The sequence below is a fragment of the Siphateles boraxobius genome, unplaced genomic scaffold (genome assembly GCF_051911475.1).
Source record: "Siphateles boraxobius isolate OS27281-9 unplaced genomic scaffold, OSU_SipBor_1 6, whole genome shotgun sequence".
Taxonomy (NCBI): Eukaryota; Metazoa; Chordata; class Actinopteri; order Cypriniformes; family Leuciscidae; genus Siphateles; species Siphateles boraxobius.
The window spans coordinates 33,288,879-33,311,579 of NW_027509186.1; the positions used below are offsets into that span (position 1 = coordinate 33,288,879).

General features: G+C 39.3%; 1 protein-coding gene across 4 annotated transcripts in view; it reads left to right on the forward strand.

Annotated features, from left to right (window-relative positions):
* Positions 1-22,701, forward strand: part of cadm2b (cell adhesion molecule 2b) — a 232,631-nt gene that overhangs the window by 171,533 nt on the left and 38,397 nt on the right. For 3 of the 4 annotated variants that reach the window (XM_077207049.1, XM_077207051.1, XM_077207050.1), the window contains exon 3: positions 1,720-1,869. In XM_077207049.1, the coding sequence (XP_077063164.1) occupies positions 1,720-1,869 (150 nt within the window). Of the gene's footprint in view, positions 1-1,713; positions 1,870-22,701 lie in introns of those variants that run through there. The other variant, XM_077207052.1, reaches the window with a different exon arrangement.

Consider the following 22,701-nt stretch of genomic DNA (forward strand, 5'->3'; position numbering starts at 1 on the left):
CCCTTGCCGAACATGACTAGCTCTAATTAGGCCATGCTACCAATTACTGCTGATCCCAAGTCAGAATGAACAGAAAGAGAGAGAGAGGCAAAGAATTACACCATTGTTTCGCTTTCTATACCCAAAAGCTGTGCTAAATGTGTGCAATAATCCATCATTTTGAGCGTAATGGGTTTAACATGCTCTTATTATATGTCGTATTCAATAGAACAAGTCGATAGTTGGACCAATTTAGTTGGTTGTATAGTTATGGCAAAAGAGCATTGCTAGACCGTTGTAGACACTAAGTGCATTAGAGTAATCATTCATTATACTTTTATAAGTAGCTACTTACTAAGAAAACTACAAATATAATATGCAGCAAATAATGAACAATCTGTCATTATTTAGTTGCCTTCATGTTGTTTGAAACCCCTATGTTGTTATTTCTATGGAACACAAAAATAATGACTTTTGACGAATCTTCATGTAACTCTTTTCCATACAGAAACATTTTGTTACAGCTCTTACCTTCGTTTAGCGACTTAACTGTATTTTTCAGTAGTATTGAGAGTAGCTGTTTGATAAGTAGCTTTTCCATAAACTAAATGCTTTTACCAGCGATTAGTGGTGTAGCACGACACATTGTTTTTAACTCTCTACCTGCAATTGATGGAATTTTCTGTCAATTATGAGACAACTCTTCGACGCCATTGATGAAATTTCCGATTTTCTGGGTTTTCACTATTATGTGTTACAGAGCTGCCAACTTTCGAGTTTAGCTTGGCGTGAGACTACTCCAACTGGGGGGTACTGTCTGCACACGCAGCAAGGTCTCTCGCTCGCTTACGTCTCTGCCGTGCACGCGCGCGGTTTGAAGCACAATATCTGTCTCGCATGCACGCTCGCTCTAGATAGATTACGGGATATTTTAACTAATTTGCAGTATAACTAGTCGATCACGAGTGGCTCAACAGGTAGATATATAGATAAACTCATCTTTCAGGCATTTGACCGACCGGGTTCACACTTCAGCGTGAAAAAATCGGGGGTGTGGCGTGAGAGCGTGAGAATAGGGTCAATTGCATGAGTCTCACGCTCAATGCGTGAGAGTTGGCATCCCTGGTGTTAGGGGGCACTATTACACATCTCCTGAAAGAGTACAGAATCTACGTATCAAAACACAGGAAAAGAAGCAGAAACAATAGATAAAAGCATTGCTTATGCACGTTGTAGTCTTTGAATTTCTCAGGTTTTTGTTAAAAATTTTGCTTTTTTATTAAACTTACCCATTAGAAGTGTTAATAAAAAAGAATGCTAGAAAATAAAAATAAAAAGCAGTTTTGTTATTGTTTAAAAGCAGAGGCTAATAACTAACTAAAGCTTAGTTATCTATTTTTTGTTTGATGCTTGTAGGAGTGTAGCTAACTGCTTTTTCAATTCAAGTGCAGCTTGAATTTAATCTATAGATTCAAGTGAACCTACTTTTAAATACTGATTAGCATTTAGCTAAACAAGCTAAAGTAAACTATCAACATCCAGGACTGGAAATATCTATTTTATGATAGTGTCAATTAAACTACTCTCTTGATGACCTTGCTGTGTGAGTCACTGTATTGAGACCAGTTGTCCTAGTAGTACCTGAGAGCTTTCTCTCCTCCACTTTCTCCTTTCCTGTGTAGCAGTGGTTTGTTTATATACCCATCTCTTTTTTTTCTCTCCTTGTCTGTCTCTCTGCAGGAAGCCAGACTCAGTTCCCCATCACCCAGAATGTGACGGTGGTCGAGGGCAGCACGGCTAACATGACCTGTCGAGTGGATTATAATGATAACACCTCCCTCCAGTGGTCAAATCCAGCACAACAGACCCTCTTCTTCGGGGACAAGAAAGGTGAGTTTGGGCCGGATGAGCCGTAAATCAGTCTGGTGTGTCGAGCTGGCAGCAGAACCAGAGTGGGTTACTGGGTCGGGTCGAAAGGAAATGTGCTGTGTAAGAATGAGTTTGGGCTCAAGACTAATGAGACTAAACATTCATGTGTGTCTCTCTCTTGCTCTCTGTCAGACGGGCCAGCCACACAAACAAACGAATCGATTCTACGATTCATAGCATCCACATCAGCAGTGCAATAACAAAAGCAATTTAACATCATTAAAGGTTCCCTAGTGGGGAAGGATGGAAGTGTTTCACTTCAAGTCATCCAGGACTCGTACTCAACACACAACAGTTTGTTTACAGCTGATTCTGTTTCTGGCTTCCTTACTACAAATTATTTATTTATTTTTATTATTTTTATTATAATGGTTCATCATTAATAAGTTACTATGCAGGAAGTAATGCGGGACAAATGAGTGGTACTTCATTAACACTTAAGCTACTACTATTAAAGGTGCGATTTTCGGAGAGGCTAGCATTAGCAAGCTAGCTTTGGAAGCATAAGATCCCAGCCTCCCTTCAGAGCGCCTCCAAAGCCAGGCCTCTTTCAAAACACATGAACGCGCACAGCAGGGAGCAAATAAAAGCGCCACGAAAGACCGCGGTAAACTACCTCATGTCTCAAAGCACGTAACATTGCACTAATAATGAACATAAACGACTTAAAGAGCACTGACCTGTATCACCTGACTGCTGCAGATTCATTTCGGCATTGATAGTTTTGCCGTTGAGACGCATAAATTTCAGTCACAAACTACTCTTGAACCGAGTATAACGTCACGGGTTTCCATCTCTTACAAATTACATAGTTATGGCGTGAACGCAGCATAAGCTCGTTGTTTTGGTTCAGGAGGAACTGTAAAAGTTTCGGTTGCGTGAAGGTATGGAAATACATAGATTGACAGGCAGGTAGGACATTGTATGCAATGACTGGACGAACATTTTATGGTCCTACACCTTCCACAGACAATATACATATAAATACATATAGACAACTTAGCGATTGCTATCAGGATGTTGAGTAACTTTCAACCAGCATAACAAAAAATGTTTTCTGGAACAAATCGCCTACCCTGCCTTTAACTAATATGGAAACAAGCTTAACTAATCAGTAACTAATATCAAATTTCGGACTAAGTTACATGATAGTTCCTAACATGTAAACCAGACTTGTGTTCACAGATTTGTGTTCACACAGGACGTGTTCTTGTGTTCAAAGACAGCTAGATGGAGCACAGCAGAATGGAACACAAATCAAGAGTCCCAGGGTGCGTTTTTCAAAGTTAAACTACTTTTAACTTGACATGGCATCATGGTGCAATATGCTGAAAAGCAGAGAGATGCAACATCAGTCTGACGTATATGCACATAAACACAAGCTATTGAGACCCTTATTTTCAATTCTATGGAAATAAAGCAAACAAAAGCCACTTGTTGTACAACCCCAAATCAAGAAAAGTTGGGACATTTTGTAAAATGCAATAAAATCAAGAATCTGTTATTTGTTCATTCTTTTTAACCTTTTTTTAACTGACAAAAGTACAAAGAAAAGTTTTCCAATGTTTTCACTGCATAATTTTCCAACATAATTGTATTTTGTAAATATGAACAAATTTTGATTTTGATGGCTGCAACACACCCCAAAAAAGTTGGGACAGAGACATGTTTACCACTGTGTCACTTCACCTTTCCTTTTAATTACACTTTTTAATAATTTGGGAGTTGAGAATACTAATTATTGGAGTTTTGCTAGTGGAATATCTGCCCAAACTTGTCTGATACAAGACAGCCGCTCAACAGTCTGTGGTCATCGTTGCCTGATTCTCCTTTTCATGATGGGTCACACATTTTCCATAAGAGACATATCTGGACTGCAGTAAACAGGTAGACACATCCCTTCTATGGTGCAGAGTGTCTAGAAACCACTCAGTTTTAGCATGTGCAGAATGAGGCCTGGCATTGTCTTGCTTCCCAGGAAAGATGTCATCTTGATGGCAGTTTATGTCTCTGTACAATCCAAATATATGCCTCCATGTCAATGGTACCTTCACAATAATGCAAGTTACCCATACCATTTGCAATGATGCACCTCAATACCAGCACAGATGTTTGCTTTTGCACCTGTCGCTGGTGAAAGTCTGGTTGGTCCCTTTCGTCTTTGGGACTGAGAACTTGATGTCCATTTCCTCCCAAAAACAAGCTGAAACATGGACTCATTTGACCACAGCACACATTCCCACTGTCTTCTAGACCATCTGAGATGAGCTCAGGCCCAGAGAACTCGCCGGCATCTCCAATGTAAAGCTTTCTCCTTGTGTAACAGAGATTCAACTGGCATTTCTTGATACAGCGTCAGACTGTGTTCAGTGAAAACGCTTTTCCAAATTACTCCTGAGCACATGTGGCTGTCTTTAACGGATTAGCATGATGGTATCTTGTGCAATGCCATCTGAGGGCTCAAAGGTCACGTACATTCAACAGAGGTCTACTGCTTTACCCAACACAGACTGAGATTTCTCTGGATTCCCTGAATCTTGTGACAATATTATGTATGGAAGATGATGAAAGACATAAATGCTTTGTAATCTTGCATTGAGAATTTTTCTTTAATTGTTTGACAATTCTCTCATGATATTTGGCACAAAGTGATGAGCCATGACCCATCTTTGCTTAAAAAGACTAAGAAGCACTTTTATACCCAAACATGATACCCTCAACTATTACCAATTCACCTGCTCATTGTGGACTGTTTCAAAAGAGTTGGATAATCTAATTTGGATAATATTTTCACTTTTTTTTGGTCTCTGTCCAAACTTTTTGGGTGTGTGTTGCAGCCATCAAAATCAAAATTTGTTCATATTTACAGAATACAATTATGTTGGTCAGTGAAAACATTGGAAAACGTTTCTTTGTACTTTTGTCAGTTAATAAAAGGTTAAATCGAATGAACAAATCACACATTCTTGATTTTATTGTATTTTACAAAATGTCCCAACTTTTTCTGATTTGGAGTTGTAAAATCTATTCAAACAAATCTATCGTATTGTATCTATCTATGTATCATATCGTATCATATCTATCTATCTATCTATCTGTCTGTCCGTCCATCCGTCCGTCCATCCATCCGTCCATCCGTCCGTCCGTCCGTCCGTCTGTCTGTCTGTCTGTCTGTCTGTCTGTCTATCTATCTATCTATCTGTCTATCTATCTATCTATCTATCTATCCATCTATCTATCTATCTATATATCTATCTATCTATCTATCTATCTATCTATCTGTCTGTCTGTCTGTCTGTCTGTCTGTCTATCTCCTTTTTATAATATCGATCGATCAATCAATCGATCGATCGTATCTCTATCTGACTGTAATATTGTGAAATAACATTACAATTTAAAATAACTGTTTTCTATTGTAATGCATTTTAAAATTGACAAGCACATTGACAAAAGCAAAATTGACATTGCTGAGGTCACACTTTAAAGTATTGTTGTCACTAGCTAATGTTTCTTTCTTCCATCTTCACAACAAATAAATCAAGTGCGTATGTGAAATGGTGAAAAGTCTATATGACAGTTGTTTTGAGGGGAGGGGGTGAGAAACATTGGGTCTCGGTGATGTAACAGACAAACAAATCATTTCAGAGATGGAGCAAGTTATGTTTTGAATAACAAATACAGACATTTTCTTGCAAATATGTGTAGTTGAATCTTTCACAATAAGACCACTAACATGTATTTAGAAAGTAAGTGGTGGTCATTTGTGATTTTATGTTGACTTGAAATCTTTTCAGAACATAGCCAGGAGATGAAAGTAGATTTCATTTGTTATCCGATGTTAGTAACGGCAGGGCTTTTCTTTGTCTGATGAAAATAAGTCGCTTCATTAGTCTGCAGTGGAGAGCAGTACCATCACTGACATTTACGACTGCGTGTGTGTTCATGTGTGGGAGAGTGCAGGCTTGAAATAATGTATTCTCTCTCTATATGTGCAGGTATTTGCTCTATTTGTCTTGCGAAAACAACTGCTGTTGCATTTTTTAGATACTGCAGTGCTTTGAAATGTTATTCTCTCTTCATTTGGATATGAGATGATATGTCAATTCACATTTTACTGTAATTGACGTTCTTGAGATTGGATTTTTGATGAGCTCCAAGCTATTCTTTTAACTTTTAATTGAATAGTTCACACACAAATGGAAGTTCTGTCAATTTTCATTGAATGGAAAAGACCAGTGTGAACATTTGGCTAAACATCTCCTTCTGTGGGAGTCAAACGGGTTTTGGCAGCATTTACACTCCAGTCCAAGCCGACTGTGTTTACATTAATGGCCCGCCAAAATGCGCGAGTCTGTCAGTCAGCACTATATAGTGTTGTCAGAACTTTGTTGTGGTTGTCATTAGGGATGGGCATTCGATTAAATTTTCTTAGTCGATCGTCGGGAGAATTAACGATCGACTATCGATTAATCATTAATATTTTTATATTCAAATTCATTATTTATTTAACTTTTTATAAATTAAAAAATGCAATGAAAATACAAACATACAGTGTGTTTTTCCTCGATTAGATCTTTATTACAAGATGATCAACTTGTGGCAGTAAAACTGGATGTTCGGTTAGGCTAAACTTGAAGATATATGCGCGGCGGTGCTCGAAAGCAACGGAACCTGCAGCTGCGAGTTGGCGTTCTTAAACAGAGACCCTCGTTTGTTCCAAAATAATAAATAATAAAAAAAAATCATGTTAAACAATAACTTAACCAAAAACATAATAATTCTTAGATCTGACAGGTTTTGTCAAAATGTAACTCAAAACTATCCGAGAACGGAGTCGAGAAAGAGGGTGAGAGATTAGCCTACCTACAGTAACAATCAATTAGGCTAGGCTACTTAACAAAGCCTCATAAAAAATAACTAGTAACTCACATACAACTTCTACACCAGTCTACTGATTTTTGTTGAGAAAGATCATTGCATTGCATCATTGATGACATGATCTGGGGTCAGACGCGACCGCAACCTGACCGTCAAGCCTCGTTTACACTTTCGCCTGGCTCTGCAGCGCGAGTCTCCGCAGACTGCTCGCGCACCTCCCCAAACAGACGAGGCGTTTATACTCGACGCGCTCGTCTGTGAAACACCGAATACCGCAATAACGTCATTTTTGCCGCGCTCACCTTCTCGCTCGTGCGGACGCGTCGAGTGTTAACAAGGCTTCAGTCCAGCCGCTGAAAACACCCGGTCTGAGGGGACTGACGTTGCCGGATGCACAGGTACCTCCGCACTAACTTGACCAGCCCGGGGAACACGTTCACTTTCCACTCACACTACGCAACGCAGCAGCATTAGTTTAATGATAATCGATAACAAATTAACCTGATCGACGAAATTCTTAATGATCAATAATCGATCGTCGATTAATCATGCCCATCCCTAGTTGTCATCACAAGTGTTTAACATTAACACCCCTAAACATGACATTATTTTACAACTCCTTTTCTTAGAATTTGTTTTAAGGAATGTACAAAACACCAAAAGAACAACTAATTTTTCCATGGAGAAGACGTCTCTCTCTGTGTTTCACACGTAGGAATTCTATTGCATTCATTAACCTAACTGAGCTCCACGTGATGATTTCATATACATTCATGCATTATGCAGACAAAAATAACTCATTGTAGTTATACATTTATTAGTTCATGCATTCCATGGGAATCAAACCCATGACCTTGAGTTGTGCTCTAATATATGGATTGCTTCAGACTAGATTTACTGTGCATGCATCAGAGATCAGGTCTTATTGCAAAGAAGACATTTAAATACTCCATATCTGTTCAGAATAATCCTGTATGTTATTCACATTAAATTAAAGTCCCCCTGTAGTCAATAATTGAATCCCTTAAAACTCATTTTTGATCACCAAAATGACACATTTAAACGTTTTTCCTTCAAACAGCTTGAATGTAAATCTACACTCTTTCTTCATTTAGTATACAGTATGTGGATACGCCCTATCCCACTAAATCACACCAGCTCAGAATACCCAATCCACTCGGCCAACTTTACTGTAGTAAATGCTACACGATGGCAAGTTGAAATATTGGTTTAATTCAGCCGTATATGTTTGAACCAGAAACTGATTCAGAAGAAGAGGAGGAAGAGTGAATTATACACTCTCGTCTACAAGTCGATGTATCAGAATGGTGATGCGTTTTATGTATCGCTCTCTAAAACGTCGGACACATAACGGTAATTGATATGATTAGCCTTTTGCTTGTCTATGTTATCAAACAGCTAATAGTGTGTTATTAATGTTACACAAACCATTTTCCCATTCGCTATCACGAGTCGGACAGTTGCCTTGTAAATATCAGCATCCTTAAAAATGCTTTGAACAACTTAGAACGTCGTTGGAGAAAGGCATAGCTCATCATAACATCGTAATATACATCATATACATAATTAACCCACTATATTATAAATGTAGCAGATTTTTCATATCAACAGAAAAATATATCGGTATAACCTGGCTTCTCTTGAGACTGCTTCTCAGCAGTTAATGATATGCTAAGCCCATCTGCACATTGACGGCATTGGTTACATGTTTGTGGAGAACACAGATCATTACTCCAGTCTTCAGTGCAGAGGTGGAAAGTAACGAATTACATTAACTCGCGTTACGTAGGCTAATTGAGTCGTTTTTTTTTTTTTTGTGTAGCCTACTTCTACTTTTTTAAGTAGTTTTTAAAATCTGTAATTTTACTTTTACTTAAGTACGTTTTGTTTGAAGTATTGTACTTCGCTACATTTGAAATCATATCCGTTACTGAGTAAAAAATAATACAAGGGAGAGAAAAAAAAAGAATCACACTCCGGAAACTACTGCATTGATTGAAGGGCGGGAGAACAAACGCGCAAAAAAGGTGACGCAGACCCAGCTGAAGCTGAAAGCGAAGAGCCCTTGAATTCTTATGAAGCGAATTATGGCCAGTATGGAAATACTTTGGATGTAGAAAAAAGTGTGGTTGTCCTCGAGGATAGATATCCAATTTGCAAAAAATGTGGACACAAAGTGGCTGCAAAAGGAGGATACATAGGACACCATCCCCCTGCAGATAAAGGTATGTCCCGATTATAGCTTAAGATTTACTGATGCAGAGGGAATCCCGGAATCCAGTCATGAAAATGGAATTTATGTGACGCAGATGTCACGTAGGCTAAAACACGCAAAATGATCAGTAGTATGTTCCTGCACAACCGGAGGCTGCAGTTTCAGGACCCCAGTTTTAGGACCGTAGTTTCAAGGCCCTAGTTTTTTGTGACAGCGACACCTACCGAACTGGATGATATAGCGGCGGCAGCGGTTTCAGGACCGCAATTCTAGGATCCAGGTGGTTTAGTTTGTACATAGTATCAAGATCCACCTATTATCTTAAGTCTTGTTAGAAAAAAATTAATAAATATATATATGATGTATATATCATATGATGATAATAATAATAACCATAATTTAATAATACCGTTTATTTATTTAATAATTGATTAATACTGTAAACTGTGATATTTTCTTGATATAACCGAGACGTTATCATTCTGTGAAAATCTCATACCATTACAACCCTACACTGGAGAGCCCCCCACCCCACCCCGCTGTTAAAAAAGTAACTCAGTAACTTCTACTTGAGTAAATTTTAAATGAGCTACTTTTTACTTTTACTTGAGTAGATTTTTAGACCGGTAATTTTACTTGTACTTAAGTAAAATTTCATTGAAGTAGTAGTACTTTTACTTTAGTAGAATATTTTATTACTCTTTCCACCTCTGCTTCAGTGTCACGTAATCCTTCATAAATCATTATAATATGCTGATTTGCAGCTCAAGAAACATTTATTATTTTTTATCAAACTTTTGTTTTAATACTTTTGTGGAAAGCTTGATGCATTTTTCAGAATTTTTTTAAACTTACAATTGTAATCAATTTAATGCATTCTTCCTGACTAAACCTATTCCTAATATCGAACCTTCCAAATATAAACCTAATATCTTAATAAAATAAATACATAAATAATCATACCTACCAAATCCTAGAACCATGAATGTGGCCTAAATTATGACAATATTCTCATTTTTAGGTGAACTAACCATTGTCATTTATTTTATTTGTTTAAATAATTTACATGAAGTGGGTTGAATGATGAAAAAGATCAGAACTCTCAACAGACAGATGAAAGAATCAATCAGCTAAATGAGACAATTGTTGTAACAAAACAGTCAGTGAGAGACTTTTAGCTGTTTGTATTTTGATTTACCCTCATTTCTTTTCTTTGTGCTTTATTTGAAAACTGCATATCAACTAATGATTTACATGAACTGGGTTGAAAGATGAAAAGATGAAAAAGAACTCTCAACAAACAGATGAAAGAACCCATCAGCTAAATGATCCGAGTATCATCCTGGTCCACATCCAGTTCCTTTCCAAAGATTTGCGTGTACAAGATGCACCAGAGCTATCCATATTTGTATTTTGTCATGTTTTCTTTTCACATCTCCCAAGTGAACTACATTGGGCCGGTTCTTGGCAACTTCTCCCAACTGCACGGAATATGGGTAGAACTCTTTCTTTTGCTCCGTGTTTGCAAACACCAGGATAAAGGAGTCTGGTCACTGCCACTGCAGTCGCCATGAGAGACAGACAAACCAGTCAAGGGGGTTTGATGTAACACTGACACAGATTGGAGGATGTGAGCAAGCTGGCAAAATCAGCCAGCATTCTGCCAGCATTCAGCCAACATAATGCCCTCCTGGCAACGGTCCTTCAACCTCCTCCTTTGGAGTGGACAGATGTGCTGTTGTTGAGAGCGAAGTAACAGTGGTAATTCTGTGGAGGGAAGTGTTTGCTTCAGATTGTACATTAACTACGCCAGATGTTAATTAAGATAATTGTTTGGAGCATGATGATAATAGAATGAGCAGTATGTGAATTTAGTGGTTGCAGGAAATCACATTTGCTGGAAGAGGAATGGTGTTTGTTGTGTTGGCTCTTGTTGCGTTGAATTGAAGGCAAAGACACACAGAATACGTTGTGGTTGTCATGAGCGCTGATCCCATGGGTGTTCAGGAGCTCAAGTACCCACAGGAAAGGCAGCGTTATGTAAAAGTGAATTAATATTAGAACTATTCATCAATTTGTGTGCTTTTAACGCCTGCCAATATAAAGACGGTTTTTGTTATCTCTTTTGTCCTCATGGTATGCTGATAACACACAAAATGTGACAGAAGAACCAACCTCTAAAGAAATGGATTCACCATCTTTCTTCCAGCTTTTTCTCCTCTTTCTTACTCAGGAGGAGCAATCCCTCAAGAACCACACCACCGATTTTTTTAGACCTTGCTTTCCATACTCAGACAGTGCTCTCTTCTCATTTTATTGGACAGGACTCAACAAGGAGGTAAAGGCTAAAACCCCATTTCCCAGTGATGGTCCTCGAGGGAAATTTATAGATTTTGTGGAACCCTGTCCTCTTTTCATGTGGGTCCCCATTCACTGTACTGGAGGCCGGTGAAGAGGATACCACCATCCCCTGCAACCGCAACAAACCTGTCACTCCACCTTGGCCCGTCGACCAGTCGTCTCCACCTTGGTCCCTCACTCCATGGGCTCCACCGTGGACCGCCGTCCCTCCGGCTCTGCTTTGGTCAGTCATCACTTCTGGTCCATCGTCTGCCCCTCGTTCCTTCACCCCATCGGCTCAGTCGGGCTCCTCCTTCCCTCCGGCTCCACCTTGGGCCTCAGTTGCTCAGTCTTCCAGCACCCTGGGTTTACCTTGGCCGCTTGTCGCTGCAGCTCCACCCTGTGCTCCTGGACCTGCAGTGTCGCAGCTCCTCCCACCATCGGCCCTGCCATGGCCCTTCATCCTGGCTTGGTCCCCACCTGGCTCCTCCTGCTCTTGTCTCCACCCTGGCTCCTCCCTCCGCCGTCTCCGTCATGGTGTTTCCTTGTGCCAGTCCTGCCTTGGTCACATCCCTCTCCAGCTGCACATCCTCCACCAGAGCCCCCAACTTCCCTCCTCTGATGGACTTTGTTTGTAGTTTATGGCGTGAAGACACAACTTCCGGGAGTGGGATGTTATGTCAGGAGTTTGTTTGTTTCTTTTGTGTTCTAGTTTGGTTATGTTCCTGTTTTCCTGTTCACAGTCATTGTTGGTTTCCTAGTTACTGATTATGCCCTAGTTTGTTTCCGTAGTTACTAGTAGTGCTGGGCGGTTTGACCCAAAATTTATATCACGTTTTTTTTTTTTCAAAATTATGTCTTTTTTCCGGTTCATGACGTTTTTTTTTTCATGCATAATCAGGTGTTCAAAGCATTTTCTACTGGTTGAGAGAGGAATTACTGCAGTAAATTGACTTAGAATGGTCTATTTTACTGTCAGTGAATATTGTAGAATAGAATAGTGCCCAGTATAACCTAAAATTGTTATTTCTTAACGTTCTAATAACGTTCTTATAACCAGGAAATAACGTTAATACAATGTTTATATAACGGGAGAATTGTACGTTCTAATGACGTTTGAATGATGTTCTTATAACCAAGCAAGAACGTTAATACAACGTTTATATAATGGGAGAATTGAATGTTCCTAGAACATTCAGAAATAACGTTAACGTTTTTATAACTTAATGGGAACATTATGAAAACGTTCTTATAACCTAAAATTGTTAGCTGGGGAAGAGGAGAGATTCGCGATTGCACTGAACACTTTTTCAGGGCAGGATTCTCTGAGCGAGCCCAGAGAAAATAGACCTATTCTAACAGCGTGTATCTGAGAGCGCGGCACATTATATTCCGCGCGCGAGCAGATAGATTCGCGCTCGCGCATTATATTAATGTACTTTCGCGCTACACTAATGCGCTCTCGACATTTGACAGGAAAATAACGCCATAGTTCAGCAGCATCCATCTTCCCTGTAACGAAACACCAGAGCACTGCTCTTTACCATCGCCTAGCAGTCGCTGCTTAGAAGTGCAACATTGTAAAGGGTCCGTCTGAAACAGTGTCGCGCGGCGCAGCGTACGCCAAACGTTATGTGATTAAATAAATCGGTATGGCGGTATATACAAAATTAATATCATAACAAAAATATACACCGGTTTTTGGTATGAACCGGTATACCGCCCAGCACTAGTTACTAGCCCCTTTCACACAGTAATCCCGGTAAATTACAGTAAAATTACCAGAATGACTTTATAGGTTAATATACAAATGCTGTTCACACAAGCAACAGCGTTCTATCTGTTCAATTTGATAAAATGTTTTGATGTCTGAGTGATAGGATGATAAAACAAAACACGTTTTGCTCTCACGTCTTAAAAACATGAGAGGCGCATAATAGTATCCAACTGCAGAGCTGTAACACTGATGAATGGAAAAGGCTGGGTCTCGAGCGAGACATAGCGCAATGGTCAATGATGATCATTTAGTGCAAATTTAAATAGAAAAACTAATAAAAATCTCATTGTAAACAGCGCAGAGTAATCATGTAATCTCCATAAGAGCCCTTTGTTTCTGTTCCTTCTTGTCGGTTCTACTTAAAGGGTCACTCCACCCATTTGCATTAAGATTTCCATTGTTAGAAATCCAGTCATTCTATTGAATGGTCGTGCAACACTCTTTCATTTTCCCCTGAGAAAAGAGAAATCCTCTATTTACCTTTTTCACTTCCTCCTACAATGACGCAAAAATCGTCATTTTACGTCATTGTAGGAGGAAGTGTAAGAGGGGGGGATTTCTGTGAAGACTACAAGCACTAGTTCCCACCCTTTCAAACCCGCCCATAGGGGGTTGGACCTAATGCGCTAACAGACCTATCAGATCAGTGCCAGTGCGTTTGATTTCACCGGGAGAAACTTTTTGAAAATATGGACGAAGGTACTGAATACGCAGACGGATGCATTATGGAGGATCTGGATTTTGACAAAGTTATGGTGGAAACGGATGTTCGTGGCTACCTTTATGAGCCACAGTATAGCGACGAGCAGCTGAGGGCTATGGAGGAACCGGAGGCTGCTGAAACTGCTGTCACTACAGCCGACGAGACGAGGACGAGGAGCCCGCAATGGCTCGACCTGGGGCAGATTGGTGGTGCCTGTGCTCTCACTGTGCGCCAATGGACACAGAACAAGAGTCTGTCTGCTGCCGAGAATTCCAGCGGTGCCAATTTCTAATTGACGAAATGACGGAATCGGAGGATGCCATGGACGTGTGTGTTTTTGCTCACCCGAGTTTCGCACCCCATATGGATAGCGGCGTCCTGGAGACCTACTTTAAAATACCTAACGTCAACTGTCAGCCAAAGCCTACAGGGTCAAATGGTCATCTTTCTGTAAAGTAAGTTTATTTTCATTTTGTTAACACGCTAACGTGGCAGGTTCATTGCAACTCTTGCAGTTAAGCTAGCTAAGGTAGTGGGAGTGGTTTGCGAAGCTGAGCATTGCAATGCACTATGGGGATTGTTGTCTACAATCAACAAGCACTAAAAAGTCATTTTCTGCCTTTTATCGGCCAAGAAGGTCCCAAATTAAAAATTTCTGATACTATTCTACTACATGTATGACCCACTTTCAATACATATTCATTTCTCCACCGGTGGAATGACCCAGTTTAATGCATGGTGTCAGTTTTGTTCTTGAGATTCTTCTATTTTTTGTTCTAGAGTTGGTAAAGTTGAATAAAAAGTGTTATTGTTATCTTCTTCGTCTTCATTGTGTGCTGCTACCACACAAAACGTGATAACTTGAATATAGCAGTATTTTTTTTTTTGACAAGCAAAAGGCTAATTGTTGTTCAGTGCTATATATTTATTTATGGTACTATATTATTTATATTTGTGGCTACTATTTAGTTTGGTTATGGGGTGATATTAGGCCTTTGCTGTGTATTAAATGAATGAGAAAAACAAAATGTCATACTATGTTTGTTTTGTTGACGCTTGTGTAATTGATACTATTTGTTGTAATAACACCACAGCTCAAGATAATGCAGTACACATTATTTGCTTTGAATATCTTGTATTTACATATGTCCTTTTTCATAAAGATTGTGTGTTATTTCAGGAAAATCATTATGCAAGGGGGAAACGTGTAAGGTGAACAATTTAAAGTGCATCATTTAAACGCATTGCTCTCAGTGGGACTAAAACAGTCATTGTCAGCAGTGTGCCGGCAGTATGAGGGGGCACGTTGGACATCATGAGATTCGGGGCAGTACTGTGCAGTGCACTATTGAACGAGGAAGGAGGGCAAAGACAGAGAGTGAGTCGAGAGAAAATTGGCTGTGGTCGTAATTAGGTCTGTAAACTGAGTCTGAAGGATTGTCAATCTCTAGTGGCCTTGGGAAATGAATGGTCTGGTCTTGAGTGACCGAAGACTTTTCTGCAATCAGTATTAAAGGATTTAGACGTAGGTGTCTCATTCAGTGTGGTGTAAGAGTAGGTGAGTTGATATTCCTTTTGGTCAGATCGTTCCTATTTGATCTAATCCATTGTCTAATCCTGCCATTCTGTTGCAGCTTTGTTGCATTTAGTTGCACCGTAAAACAATAGAGAATGTTTTATTCCAACCTGCCCATTATCCAAATATTGAAAGGCTTCTTGAATGAAAAACAACTTGGCTGCTCTGTATTTATGGTGATTTGTGGGCAGGATACTGTACTGAATATCACTGAACCATCATTTGAAAAATGGCTTTAATCCTCAATCATGCACAATGACAGCAAGATGTCGCTTTAGACCAATCGGGGGGTGTGAGATACATATTTTTAATGATGTGCATAGGTACAGTCTATGATATTTGGATTCTGGACCGTTGGAATGAAGGGAATCGAAAAGAAGATTGCTTATGGGTGCCTGCGCTGAATTTCAAAGTGATTCAAAAGAATAATAATTTTACACTGCGCAACTAGAAGCACATCCTCTTTGAAAAAGATGGTCAATTGTGAAAGTGGGAATATGTAGAGTCTGTGTTTGTGCAAAAATTCCACATTTGAAAATGATAAGTCAAACATTACTATGGCTCATACTTAGTGTTAGGGATTGGAACTCTATTGGAAGGAATTCATCGTGCACAGTTTGTGCTTCAATGATACATTAAATAATATGGATTTCGAGAAAAGGTGTGCTTTTCAAAGAATTCATCCTTTTGGTTCTCGGCTGGTGAATGCTCAAATGTGCATAGACTTACAATGAGCGGTATTTCTGGACCAGAATATCATTGGGTTTATTAACACGGCAAGCCATGTAATGCCAGAGAAAAGTTATGCCAAAACTTACATTTGGCAACGTGATTAAATGAATGGCAATAATTACACCCTCTTAATGTAAGCTTTTCTATCTGTCAAGTGAGCTTTCTGCAATTGTGAGGTCACATGCGTACACGAGTCTTGAAGATTTGATTGGATTGTTGGATTCCAAATCAGAGTCACAAAAATAATGTTGTAACAGGCTATTTAACTGTAATTTAATTAGAAACTTATTAGTAATTTGTTTCACTACCCTTTACTGTGGACAGTAATATTATTACTGTAACACATTTCTACCCTTCACAGCTCATACTTGCACAGGCACTCACATTGTCTTCAGAATATGTAAATATCTAGATATTTACTGACATAGACTTTTCGCATTGTGCCGGTTATTATGCTAGCAACAACAGTAATTCTATTGTTGTTTCTTACAAACCATTAGCCTTTTCACCAAGAGAGGATGGCCGGGTCGATCAAGTTAGTGGGCGGCCTAAAAGCTCACAGATTAGTTTTATATTATGGTTCTCAGAAGTGGTTCAGTTGATCACTAACCAATCTGCAAGTTTTACCTACACCACAGTAAGGGAAAGAGCGGACTAGACAACCCTCATTCATTGTCTTTTGCCCTCATCACCAATCCTTTTTGTGAGCTAACACCTACATGAGGGCTATATCTAAGAACAGCCTGTGAAACAGAGCATCAGGGTCTGGATATGCTGGGAGGTGTGTACGTGTGTGTGATTCACATGCAGAACACACTGAGTGTCTGTGGGGGTGTGTGAATCCTAAATCCACCCCGCCTAGATTATCAGATACCTCTCTTCTGCATGTATCCAAGTGAAGACACAGGAAGTCTGCATAATACAGGCACCAACCACTCCTCTGAATTATATATCAGTGGCTTATCCATAATAATGCCCACGCCCTGTGTGCAGACTGTGTGATAGAGTGGCTAAGCCTGATGGATTGCCATTATTTTGCTGGGAGTATAAAAATATTTATATATCATTTTATATTAAATTGTGTTTTTACTTTTTTCAGTGCATTGTTTGTCATTTTTCTCTCGTGGTGGTACTACAGGGTTAGGGAAACATTTGTATTATTATTAATGCAACACAATTGAATAGATATATAAATGATTTTAATTTGCTTTTTTATTAGGCAATTAAGTTTCCTATAGGTTATGAGAATATGATTAATAGCAAACAGTTTTCCATTTGTTTGGTTATTTTTCTAAGAATGGTCATTTTAAATTATTTAAATGTTATTCATGTGCATCATTACTAAATAATGTTTAAGGAAGTTTCAGTTTGTCATCTTTCATATTAAATGTTTTAGTAAAAATGTATGCATTATTTTACATATTTAAGTATATTTTATGCATTATATTATTGTGTTTTGTTATATTGGTGGACATACGTGAAAATACAAGATATGGGAATACATGCCTTGATTTATTTTAAATGATGTACATACTATATATGTGTGTGTGTGTGTTTGTGTGTGTGTGTGTGTGTTTGTGTGTGTGTGTGTGTGTGTGTGTGTGTGTGTGTGTGTGTGTGTGTGTGTGTGTGTGTGTGTGTGTGTGTGTGTGTGTGTGTGTGTGTGTGTGTGTGTGTGTGTGTGTGTGTGTGTGTAAAAAAAAAAATCGGTAATTGAAATAAAGCTAATATAAAATAAAATACAAGTAAGTGTACAAGTAAGAAAATGAAAATTAGTAAAACTTACACTAAAATTTATATGAAAACTAAAAATATAAAATAACCCTTAAACCTATAACCCATTAGCCACCACCCTTGTGCCCTTGAGTGTGGTGCTTAACCTCCCCTCCAGGGGAATTGTTGCTGTAATAAGTGGACTGGTTGGGATAAAAGCATCTGTCTAGCTGGTAGGGTTGACCAAGAGTTTGCGGATCCATTTTAGCCCAAGGCCATTAGGGGAGAAGCATAGCTATGATGAGTCGCAACCACTGAAAAATCGACAAGCACCATATGTCTCCCTTATCGTGCACTATTAATATGATCACAGGGTATGATTCATCATGCTATAGACGGATTACATTAGAATGTATATGTCTATTGCTCCACTGTAACATGTAAAGACCCTGCGTATGGGAAAACAGCACCTGCAGAAGGTATTCGTTTTGCACTTCATAATGAGAGATCAAGCTACCCTTTTATTGTGAAATGTAAGCTCACAGGTCCTGAATAATTTATAGTTGCTCTATTGTGTGGTGCGGCATATGTGTTTTTACCAGATGTGTTTGGGAATGTAGATGAATTTGAGCTGAAATCCGACTCTATGTATCTGAGACTGTCTATAATGAGTGGAATTTTCAGTATACATATTGATTGCGAATTCTTTTTCTGAGCTGCGGCAGTATTAACTGCTCTTTCAGTGGTTATCTCAAATGCTTCTGGCGCATGATTTCTGACATTCATTAGAGATGTTCAGCTCAAATTGCGAAAGGTCAAATTGCAGAGTGGGCTCTTAATTGGCCTGCGGCAATCAAAATGTTGTTATGTTCTTAATTACTGCATTAATGGACTCGTTAAATCGCTCATTAGATAAGAAGATTCAAAAACGAGCAAAATGCAGAGAAACAACATGAGGCGCTGTGACATTGCACAGTCGTCTGGTTATGTTTAAGTCTACAAAGGTCTGCAAGGTTATCAGTAAATTGTCTTTTCCTTACACTTTTTGAAAGGGTTTATGTAATGCTGCTCTCTGATGGGTATTTCAGGTTTTACTTGTATCAGCACATTCTGCATTGTCAATTCCTGCTGGTCCCTTGTGTACTATTGAGGCCATCATGATTTATATTAGCATTCACCTCTGTGGGACAATAAATGTGAGAAATCAGACTGTGATAATTTACTATATCCGTGTCGGGCAAAATCCTATTCAGGAACAGATGAAAAAGTCCAACACGCATTCAACTCGTATATTAGTCAAGGACAACAAGGACACGTCCAGGATATTAAATACAAGTACAAAAAGTGAGATTTCAGAGATAATCTCTTGAGTGACTTCAATACTCAGTTATGTTTCAGGCATATTTCAGGCACAGATTATATGATTATTTAGAGCAACGCCAATGTCATGGGTTCCATTCCCAGGGAATGCATGAACCGATTCAATGCATACCTTGAATACAATACAAGATAAAAGTGTCTGACAAATGCTTAGATGTACATGTAAAATGAAATGACTTCAGCTACAGTATGACCACTGAAACTGTTTCCTAGTGGTCACAGCACATTTGCACCACAAATATAGAGTTATGGTGCTTGTGTGGGAAATGAGGGTTCAAATTTGTCTTTCAACATTTCCCAATCCCATCCCCCTTTCTTTTCCACTTCACTTCTGGTCATCTCTACGCTTTCAACAGGATCAACGGGACAGAAATGGCACTGCTCCATTCTCAAGAAAATCAAACACAAAATGTCGATTAAGTGCTGCATTCCGTGAAACACTTCTACACATATAAACTCTACTGTGATTTTAAAAAGTTATTCTGTTTTTTCACTCTGTCTAAACCACACTTTCGACTCCAAAACTTCCGGAGATAAGACAAGTGAAACAAGTCATCCCCATCTAACATTTCCACACTTAGTTAAATGTCATTTTTAAAGCTCATCACCTCACATAGAGCCAAATGGTCCTCTAATGGCCTCCTATCATTATAGCATTACCAGTCGATAAATGAAATGTTAAGTGCTGTGTGACATTTCAGTAAGTCTCTATTTGTAGCTTAGCATTAAGGGTGTTGTAGGCAGAGATAAGGGGTGGTTTCTACTATGACTGTATTAAGTTCATTTGGGTCTTACATCTAGGTTGTTGATGAATTTGAAGATGGACAAAGGTTGATTGAGTTTAACAGTATGCTTGGTTATTAACTAATAACCATTTAGGTTGATGTTCACAGAGTGAAAGATCAGTGGTAAAACACCTTATGTAATGACCTTCAAACATAATCATCTGGTCTAATTCAACTTCAATGACCTACAATGTTTGCAGAAATGCTTTAAACAGAGTTCCTCCTTAGGAGGGTAAACAACGGTTAATCCTATCTGATGAAAGAAACTGCATGTTTGCATTTTCTGTTTGCCGTTGCATTTCTGAATAAGCTGTGGATATTGTACGCTCTGAGTCTCAATTTTACATGCTCTCAGTGTAATACAGCTCACATGAAAGCATTGTGTTCTTCGACTGACCCAAAAATGTCTTGTCTTGTGTTTTGATATAGCAAAAAGCTTGATGAACAAAGGATAACTTTTTGTGATGTAGCATAAAAAAACTAATCCTTAGAGATTTGTCAGAGAGAATTAGGTTCTGGTTTAGCTCTTTTATGCGCAGTATCTATTCCCCAGAGTTAGTTGAGAAAGTCTAATGTCAAATTTGACCTGATATGACTTGGTGTAAAAAAAAGTCTCTAAAAATCCCACAAGTGTTCAAATGTCATCATGTCAGTTGTTGCCCAGTTTATCCCTTGCACCTGGTTCATAAGATCTGTTTTAACCTCCGATCATTGTCCACCTAGAGTAGAGCACTTTCTTGGCCCCGAGAGCTGCTGGGAAGTAGCTTCTTGTCTACAATGGAAGTACAGGCTCACGTCCCTACAATAATCACAGCCTGGCTAGATAGTGACCAATCACAGCTGGCCATTGGAGTAGTCTAATTGCAGAGAGTGGGACTTCTGGCTTCTCCAAATGTGTCAATGCCAAGATCGGCGCTGCCAGGTGCGGGACAGTCACAGCCTCAGGGCCTGTCGCTCATGTCGCCCGTTTTCCGTCTCCTCGTCAGATGGAGTGGTCTGATTATGTCAGAGTAGAAGCTCGGCTCCAAAGTTGGATTTTAAATGTAGTTTCAGAGCCTTGTGCGGAAAAGTGCTGGGAGTCTCTCAAAGTGCACTGCCAAATGATTGTTCACAAGAAAGGTGCGAAGACATTTTGTTGGCAGTTCTTTTCTTTCCAAGACCAACAACACCAAATATATCTAAACACACTATATTATCCAACCGCACCCACATTCGCATGCACTTACGACCTTGAAAATAACATTCACAATCTGTTCCATTATCCACCGTTGTCTTCTTCAATTCGACTGTAATTCTTTTCGCCAAGTTTTTATTTGTACGCCATATTGAGTTTTAGATAAAAGCACAACTCAAAGATGCTAAATAGGGGTTCGCACCATCAGGCAGTTGTCAGATTGCTCCAGCCCAAGGGAATGCTGGGATGTCTGTCAGGTCATCAACAAGTCAGCCTTTCCTTCTTCCCCGAAAACGATAGAGAAGGACACAAGGTCAAATCGAAGGATTTATACTGCTCTCAAAGTGGAATAAACCGCATTGAATAAGTCAGAAGGATGTTGGAAACCCACCATTTCATCATGTCGACTTATTTAAGCTCTGGGAAAAAGAGCTTTGTCTGACGTTGGCATTTCACGGAGGTTGTGACAGATTGGAGCTAACTCTGGGCATCTGGCAGGCTTTCGATTCTTTTTTTGGAAATGTGGATGCAGAGTTTTGCCAGTCCCTGTTGGCCTGAGTTGAATTGATAACAGTTGTCTGTAGGGTTATTCAAACCTTTGTATACTTGTTTCTGTCAATGGATTCAGGATAATGTTTTAAGCTTTGACACCATTGTGTCAGAATAAAATGTAGCAGTGTAAGTGAAATGAACCAGCGCATCACGAGATTATAGTATCGAGCTCTCTTTGAGAGTAGTATTCACATCTTCATTTGACCCTGGTGCAGAGACAGATTTGACCACTGAAGGAAGTCAATTTCAGACTCTGTGTGGGTGGATCTTTTTTCTTCCTCTCAATATCTTTGTTCTCTTCTCTGTCATTCTTTTCAACGCCCACATCCCTATATGTTATCATTGTACGACTTGAATGGAAACCACCAAGCATTTTAGAGTCTAGGCACTGTACCATCAACCCTCGGCTGGTTCAAACAGCGACTGTTCCTCGCCTTGGCAGCTTATCATCACCTTTGTGATGTTCGGCGTATGAGTGTGTGCGTGTTTGTCTTTTCTGTAAACAACAAGAGAGCGCACTATTTTCTTCCATTCCTCCCTCTGTGTCTGAGGAAGATAGAGTGATATGGGCTGGTGAAAATGTGTCATATGTTCATAAGCTTTGATGGTCCTTGTCTCGCCGGGTTTCGTTGGACTCTATCAGCAGGCCCATGTGTAGCGTGAGCCCAGACCTGATCACCTTTCCTCCCTTTATCCAATCCCGCTGTGTCTCCGTGCCAAACCATTCCCCCTTCCCCTTAGGCATTTGCCATCTCCACAAACCCTCTATTCATTCTCTATTCATAACTCAGCACACAGTCAGAAGGAATATTTAAACAGTCTTGACACATCCTCTAAAAAGATGCTGTCTTGTAACGTCAGATTATATTGTTTAGAGACACTGGGCTTTTTAACATTAATGTACATTTAAAAGGCTTCGAAAGATGACACAATTGTCTCTGCTGACA